At 48.4% G+C, this 8,591-nt stretch overlaps 1 protein-coding gene across 1 annotated transcript; it reads left to right on the forward strand.

The window, feature by feature from the left end:
• Window positions 1-213: 213 nt before the first annotated feature.
• Window positions 214-7,401, forward strand: LOC143824816 (arylacetamide deacetylase-like 4). The gene is made up of 4 exons (XM_077312550.1): window positions 214-402; window positions 2,202-2,418; window positions 5,738-5,801; window positions 6,627-7,401. Exons 1-4 carry the CDS (start codon window positions 214-216, stop codon window positions 7,399-7,401), a joined length of 1,245 nt encoding a protein of 414 aa, XP_077168665.1.
• Window positions 7,402-8,591: the final 1,190 nt, after the last annotated feature.

The raw sequence follows: 8,591 nt of genomic DNA on the forward strand, positions 1-8,591 counted from the left end.
ACAAAAAATAATATACACATTATACCTATTATGAGGTATTATTCATTTCCCCCATTCCTAACCTGCATCTACACAGGTAGCCGGGAACCAATCAGGAGTTTCTTCCTTTAGTTAAGAGTCGCTCCCAGCACCTTTGGTGTTTGCAAACCCTGCAGTGCGGGACAGCAGAAACCGGTTGCTTGGCTCTGCAGGAAGCATCTTGGTGGAACACCAATGGGTTATTGGAATGGCTCAACTTGGAGCTTCCTCGCAGTGGTCCTCGGCTCGCTGTCTTCGGCCCTTTTGTTACTAATGCTGGTAGCGGTATTATACGATCATTGCCGATGCGTCGTTCCTGTCGCCGTTTGCCAACCCCTAAAGGTGCGGTTCTTACGCATCCTGATGCTGATGCTTTTCGGCTCGGTAAGTTATCTTGACTTCGTAAACGGGGAGGCGGCGGCCACGTCGTGGTCTTCTGGGGAATCGCTGAAGTCCTGCCATGCAACTTGATTTATTGTGTCAAGTTTTTTTTTTCACGAGGAGCCCCTGAAATTATATTCCAGGCTTTGTGTAGCCCCAGAAGTGAGGTCAGCTGACCACACACGCCCTGCCGTGCCCCCCGGAACTGACATCACCTCCTGCATTACTAGGCAGGCTCAAGGAGAACTGTGTGTGTGTGGGGGGGGAGAGACAGGAGGCAGTGTAAGGCAGGAGTAGGAGTGTAGGCTCTGCCTCCCCACCCCTCTCTGGTGCATTGAAACCATGAGGAAATTCTCTCATGCTCAGGAAGGGGGAGAGGGGGAGTGATGGAAGTAGCCATTTCCCAAGCTTCTGGCTGAAAGGCCATGGACCCTCTCTGGAACTCCCATGTATCACTGGGGATCCATAACCACCCGGTTGCGGATTTCTGCTTTATGTCAACTCCGTCATATGTGCCTGCCCTTGACCTGGAGGACCCATCAGATCTCAGAAACTAAGCAAAATGGATAGGACTTGGGTGGAAGATCTCCAAGGAGGCCCAGGCTGGCAAGCTGCCTCGAAAACTCTGTCTTTTCATGAATAATCCATTCAGGTCTCGCCCAGCTTTCTAAACAAACTTCTCAGAATGTTTTTTTACCTGAAAGGTTGGTCAACTCAGATGTCTTCTGAGGGCCACCAAAAGTAATCAAGATAGCCAGGGGCACTTTGAGCTTTAGGGAGCAGGAAAAATCCCCCAACTTCAGCTTCATCCTTTTTTCTTTTTTTTTTAAACATTTTAATATTTTATTTATTCTAAAAAACAAATGCACTGTAGCACGGTTTGTCAACAACAAGTCACACCAGAGTAACCTTGTCTCTTTTTGGCAGAAAGCGACTGCCTTGCTGGATCAGGGGGGCTGCTGTGGAGATTGTTTATCTTGATTTCAGTGACGCTTTCGATAAGGTTCCACGAGATATCCTTGTTGACAAGTTGGTAAAATGCGGCATGGATCTTATTACGGAGAACTGGTTGACATTGCAGGGTTGTGCGATTTGGCTGTCAAAGTGGTCATTCCCACCTGTTGCAGCCAGTGCTGCTCTGCGGGGGGGGGGGGTGAGGCACGGGCGCTGGTACACTGCCCGACACACGCATGCAGGCGCAGAGCTCTGCGTCTGTGTGCATGCATCGACCGGCACACCAGTGCCTGTATCTCCCCACACACACACACAGCATGGTGCTGGCTGTGACAGGTAGGAATAGCCGCTTTGTCGGCTGAATCGCACAACCCTAGCTGGCAGATGGCACCCAAAGGGTGCTTGTTTATGGTTCATCATCCTCTTGGAGAAGAGTGACAAGTGGAGTGCCTCAGTGGGCCCAGTGTTGTTCAATATATTTTTTCAATGAATTGGATGAAAGAATCAAGGTGCGCTTATTAAATCTGCAAATGATACCGAATTGGGAGGGCTGGCAAACATTGCAGAAGACAGAATCAGGATGCAGGATGATCTGGATGCCTAAAACATCTTAGCAGCTGTTACCCTGTACTTAACAAGCTCACTCTACATTTTTAGATTATTTGGCGCCATATTTTGGATCTCATGTTTTGCATACTGTCTTGCTTCATCTCAAACGCTTGGTAGAGACTGGACAGATATAATTCTCTATATTCAAAGTCAAATACCTTTATCGACGTAATAGCAAAACATGTGTATATTGTTGGTTTGCTTTTTTTGTCTCCCCTGCTCTCCCCTACCGCGAAAAGGATTACATCCTCTGCAAACTGGGTCTTATCCAATTGTTTACCTTTGTGAACTGGGTGTTTGATGGAATCCCACCCTCGGGTGATCCAGCACTGTCAATCAAGGACAAATTCTTTGAGGGCATACTTGTGCGGCTGTACCAACCCAAAGCCCCTTCTGCCGTTCCGCGGAGAGGGATAATGTTCTTCCACGGAGGATGTGGAATCTTTGGGAGTGTTGGTAAGTGAACATGCTTTTTCCGCTCATAATGCCCCCCCCCCCAATAAGGCTTTTTAAAAAGGGTTTGATTATTTATTAAGTAGTTTCATCCCAATCCGCTGTAATTCCAGGAGATCCCTGGGTCCCCCCTGGAGGCTGGTATCCCTAACAGTATTACCCGTAACAGAAGGGGGTTGATGTGTGTTTTATGCAGTTTTTGTGGCCTGGCTTAAGAGCCTCCTGTGGTGCAGAGTGGTAAGGCAGCAGAAATATTGTCTGAAAGCTCTGCCCATGAGGCTGGGAGTTCGATCCCAGCAGCCGGCTCAAGGTTGACTCAGCCTTCCATCCTTCCGAGGTCGGTAAAATGAGTACCCAGCTTGCTGGGGGGTAAACGGTAATGACTGGGGAAGGCACTGGCAAACCACCCCGTATTGAGTCTGCCATGAAAATGCTAGCGGGCGTCACCCCAAGGGTCAGGCATGACCCGGTGCTTGCACAGGGGATACCTTTACCTTTACCTATGGCCTAGCTTGGTTTTAACAGTTTGGCTTTTTAATGGCTGGATTTTAAAGGATTTTCCCCTGCATTTTAGTTGTAAGGTGCCTGCAGAAGGGCTCTGGGAGGCATCGTATACATTTTCCAGATCAATCCTGGAAGCTCACAGGGTTGGATCCAGATACCCCTTTATGGGAGCAGAAAGGGAGGCACTCCTGGCCTCAGCCAGGGCCAGGGCCTTCTCAGTCCTGGCCCCTACCTGGTGGAATGAGCTCCCGGAGGAGGTGCAGGCCCTGTGGGAGCTTGCAGCATTCCGCCGGGCCTGCAAAACGGCACTTTTCTGCCAGGTCTATGGTTGAGGCCGGTGTGGCAAGGAAGATCTGTAGCGGAAAGGAGGGGGCCATAGGAATTGCCAGTTTTGTCTGGAGAGCAAGATGTCTTGTGATGATTTGGATTCCACAGCAGGTTCCTCTAAAGATGCCAGCTTCAAGTTGCAGGTTAAGAGTCCAAGGACCAAGTGCCCATTAGCTCCTGGCCTTTGGCTCGTACCGCTTGCTACACCCAAGTTTTATCATCTCTGCGTGGAAAGGAAGACCAATGTAGCCGAAATGGAATTCAATTCCAGCTGGCACACAAATTTCACTTTGTCCTCACAAATATCTAATCGCCAGCATTTATATAACCACAGGACTCTTAAGAACACGTTGTAACGGTTCATCAGATAAGACAGGCAAGACCTTGACTAATGGATTTGCTAATGAACTCTGCCCAAGCTCTGGAAAGGAGATTCATAGTCCCAGCCCAGCCCCTGGGAGACACTCAGATAAAACTGAAATGTGATACCTTACACTTCTGCTCTTCCCTAAGAACTAAATAAAATGCCCAGCAACAGTTCCCACACTCCAGTCTTTGGCGTGGAGAGATTCCCATCCTGCTGTGTCTTACCTCTGAAAATGCCAGCCACAGTCACCGGTACAACATCAGGAATTAAAATTATCTGACCATGCTCACGCAGCCTGGAAAACTCACAAATAGCCCTTTATGCATATGCTTCATAGTTATGCCCCAATCTTCTGCCGAGGCACTTAAGTCCCGAGGAAGTAGTAAAATGACAAATCCTGGCATATTTGAATGACACGCTGTATATTTATGCCCTGTTCTTCTACCTAAGGCTAGCCAAATCTCATCAGATCTCAGAAGCTATTTGTCATATGACAGAGTTACACACAGGATGCGTATTATAATAATAATAATAATAATATAAAGTAAGTTCACTCCATCGCAGTTGAGGAGAGCACAAAGAGCTCTGCCACATCTCCCCGGGAAACACGGCACTCACATTTTTGTGATGGATGGAAATGGTTTGACAGGCTGCCCCACGATCACATTCGGGCCTGGCATGTTGTTCTGTCGAAACGACAAGTCTGCACAATTGCCCAGGCATGCTCGCATTCTATTGGATATTTTCCATATTTTACACAGCAAGTCAAATCCTGCGGGCGTGGCATTGGTGTTGATCAGGTCATGTGTACCAGATGGAGCTGATTTCATTCATGTTTGCAATCACTCATTCTCTTGACTGAAATGTGGTTGCAGGATTTGTGTAGATCTTAGTCTGGATAAGCCCGCAGCAGCCGTGTCTTTGTGGATGGGCAACTCTCTGTTTTCAGGGCCACACTTGAACCTTGAGCAAAACTCTACCTTTCTTTCTCTGTTCCCTGCTCCCCATGGCCTTTCTCTGTTCCCTGCTCCCCATGGCCTTTCTCTGTTCTCTGCTCCCGATGGCCTTTCTCTGTTCCCTGCTCCCCATTGCCTTTCTCTGTTCCCTGCTCCCCATGTCCTTTCTCTGTTCCCTGCTCCCCATGGCCTTTCTCTGTTCCCTGCTCCCCATTGCCTTTCTCTGTTCCCTGCTCCCCATTGCCTTTCTCTGTTTCCTGCTCCCCATGGCCTTTCTCTGTTCCCTGCTCCCCATGGCCTTTCTCTGTTCCCTGCTCCCCATGGCCTTTCTCTGTTCCCTGCTCCCCATGGCCTTTCTCTGTTCCCTGCTCTCTACCTTGGCCCAGAGAGCAATTGTCCTCCCATCTAGACTTGCTCACAGCTTCCACATCTTTTGAGCTTCCGCTGGGCAGACTCTCAAGTTGCCCTCTGGCTGAGGCTATCCCAGGGACCCATAACCTTTGTGAGCCTGTGAACATATTTGGAATTCTGACATGGTGCGGTGGGGGCCACAACAAAATGGCAGCCACAGGACACAGAGTCAGCCTCAGCATGATTGTCACAGCTGAACCTTATTAACACCACGTAGATTCTTGCATTGAGGTGGCACCTGCTACCAAAGCAACGTTCTTTTTTTAAAAAGAAAAATCAACCAATCAGAAGGCTTGCAGGGCAGAAGCCCTACAGGGCCCTACCCATTGCTTAAAAACACTTGGCAACCTCCAGAACAGATGTCAATGGACGTTGTGCCATCCAGGACACCCTGTTGGAAATCCCTTTGGCTATCTTCACTGTACCTCCTGTCCTGGGTCCCACTCTGCTCCGCCCAGGTTAGCCTTGCAGCTGGGTTGAAGGATTGTCCTAGAGTTGGCAATTCTGGGTTGGGAAATCTCTGGAGACTTGGTGGGTGCAACCAGGAGTGGGTGGGATTTGGGGTGGGGAAGGGCCTCATTGGGATATAATGTTATGGTGTCCACCCTCCAAAGCAGCCATTTTCTCCACGGGTCTCCCTAGATCCCACCTGGGGACTGGCATCCCTAGATTCCCCTGCCCTGCCAGCTGGTTTGTTGCCGGACACTTTGCCACTAATACACACAAGCAACTTTCACCAAAACCATTCTTTTCCCAGATGCCTATGAAAGATTGTGCCGGTATATTGCCAGAGAAAGCAATTCCGTACTCATTTCCGTAGGGTAAGTGAATTATTCTCAGACGTCAAATTCAATGATCGAAACAGGAGGGTGCACGATTTCAAAGATTAACCCCTTAGAAATAATCCCCCTAACTTAAAAAAAAAATAACCATTGCTCAAGCACTATTTTTTTTAAATTGCTGGCACAGAGAGTGTCATTAATCAAGTTGCAGATGTTCAAAACAGAGATTGCCAACCATGAAAATAGCTTTGTAACTGGTGGGTGGTCAATAACCTGCGGTACGGAACAATTTCCAATTTGGAGTCAAACGTATTACGTGTAGAAAGCAGTAAATGGGAAATGGGAAGCTCAATCAACTAGGAATGGATTCTGGTCCATTTAATTAGGGTTGCAGGGTTGGGAAGCTCCATAAGATTTGGGGGTGGGGCCTGGGAATGATAAGGACTTCGGTGGGGTGCCATGCCCATAAAGTCCACCCACCAAAGCAGCCAGGGATATGGATCTCTGTAGTCTGGAGATGAGCTTTAACTTTGGGGGACCCCCAGGCCTCACCTGGAGGCTGGCACCCCTACATTTAACAGAAAGCGGGTCAAACAAACAGTCAGGATCCAGCAATATTTGCTTCCCAAACAGTGTTAGAGGGTAGCCATGTTGGTTTAGCAGCAGAACGTCTACACCAAGACGTGGATAATCCCAAAGTAAATGTAAACAAAGTGATCTGACATTAACGAATCCTACACAGATGACCTTGGACTTGTAAAGAGCTGAGCAATATATACAGACCGGGTTATTATTGCTGCATACTATCTCTGTTTTAATGTGCCATGTTCTCCTTGTACGTTGATTGTTTTATGATGTTGACAGGTACGGCCTTGCTCCAGCGAAGCCTTACCCATCCCAGTTCAACGAATGCCACGATGCCACCGTCCACTTCATGAAGAATGCAGAGAATTACGGGGTGGACCCTGCCCGTATTATAATTTGTGGGGACAACTGTGGGGGTACCATAACGGCTTACCTCTGCCAAGAGCTGAAAAGCAGAACGGATCTGCCCAAAGTCCGGGCTCAGGTGTTGCTCTATCCTTTCCTCCAAGCCCTGTCTTTTGCTCTACCTTCTCACCAGCAAAACTGCAATTTCCCTCTGCCGACTCGGAGGGACTGGGCGAGATTCGCTGGCCACTATCTTGGGAAACCCTTGTCCCTTTCAGAGCTGGCTGTTGCCGGCAATGTCATGCCTGAAGACATTCAAAGAAAACACAGGAAATGGGTACATCCCGATCACGTCCCTTATGAGTTCAGAATCCGGAACGAAAACCCAGCCCCGCCTTCTTCTTCGGAAGATAATTTGTTCAATTTGATCAATGAGGTGCTCGAAAGGAAACTTTCCCCACTTTTGGCTGAGGATTCCTTTATAAAAGATCTCCCGGAAGCTTTCATCTTAACGTGCGAATACGATTCGCTCAGGGACGACGGCCTGCTGTATAAGAAACGCCTCGAAGAGAACGGCATCCCGGTTACGTGGTACCACCTTGAAGATGGGTTTCATGCTGTCCCGGTCCTGCTGAATCACTGGTTTATCACTTTTCCCTGTGCCAAAACTGGAGCGGATGCTGTCGTCAATTATATCAGAGGCCTGTAGATCCAGATGGCGGCGCGGTCACCCTAAAATAAAAATCCAATCATTTGGAGGAAGCACGAGGACGGAGAATAGGCTGGAGTTCAACCACAAAGCCCAATTCATCACAAATTTTGCCTTATTGGTGGTTCGCAAACCAAAGTTTGTGACAGATCTACCATCACAAAGAAAACTATGGTCACAACTTCCATGAACTTTAAAAGCAGCTCATGATGGCCACAGTACAGAGAGGAGTGTAAAGGGACTCTGAGTCCCTTGAAAGCATTTCTCAGTCTCCTTGTGTGTCTCCTCCCATCCCCTTCAGGAAGCCAGGAGGGAGCTGATGATCCAATGGTTTCTTGCCCGGCCTGGGATATTCTCTTTTATTTGACCCTGGACTCCACCTTCTATTCCCAACCCTCAAACCTCCCTTCCTGCAGTTGCCGTTGATTCCCTGTTGATCAAAGCAGCAACAACAAAGGTGTACACGCTACAACCAAATCGACACACAATGAATTCCCATGCAACAGACTTGCAAAAAGAACCAAGCGTGAAATAAATAGCCTTTCCACTGTTATTTGCTTTCCTATTGGAATTTTTCTGGTCTCACTGGGGTCATGTTATTGTATTTGGTTCAGAAGGGTCTATTAAGAAGGGTTAGGGTTAGGGTTGGTTCTTACATGCCGCTTTTCTCTACCCAAAGGAGTCTCAAAGCGGCTTACAATCACCTTCCCTTCCTCTCCCCACAACAGACACCCTGTGAGGGAGGTGAGACTGAGAGAGCCCTGATATTACAGAAAAAGAAGAATTGGTTCTTACATGCCGCTTTTCTCTACCCAAAGGAGTCTCAAAGCAGCTTACAATCACCTTCCCTTCCTCTCCCCGCAACAGACACCCTGTGAGGTGGGTGAGGCTGAGTGAGCCCTGATATTCCTGCTCAGTAAGAACAGCTTTCTCAGTGCTGTGGCAAGCCCAAGGTCACCCAGCTGGCTGCATGTAGGGGAGTGGGGAATCAAACCCATTTCATCAGGTTAGAAGCCAGCACTCTTAACCACTTCACCAAGCTGGCTATCAAAGATCAAGGGATGACTGTATGACAGTTAGCAATTACAGCCAGGGCACAAACCGCTCCCAAGGCACTTGAACCATTTGCCACTGGACCAAAACGAGGCCAGAGGTTGGCTCACCTTAATCATGGTCTTTGGACACTCATA

Source organism: Paroedura picta, chromosome 15, assembly GCF_049243985.1.
Source record: "Paroedura picta isolate Pp20150507F chromosome 15, Ppicta_v3.0, whole genome shotgun sequence".
NCBI lineage: Eukaryota > Metazoa > Chordata > Lepidosauria > Squamata > Gekkonidae > Paroedura > Paroedura picta.

Bases quoted from the DNA above. Each gene is read 5' to 3' on its own strand.
- LOC143824816 (XM_077312550.1), top strand. From the start codon at position 214: ATGGGTTATTGGAATGGCTCAACTTGGAGCTTCCTCGCAGTGGTCCTC. The intron at 403-2,201 runs GTAAGTTATCTT...TACCGCGAAAAG, and splicing joins TGCTGATGCTTTTCGGCTCG to GATTACATCCTCTGCAAACT. The intron at 2,419-5,737 runs GTAAGTGAACAT...TTCTTTTCCCAG, and splicing joins TGGAATCTTTGGGAGTGTTG to ATGCCTATGAAAGATTGTGC.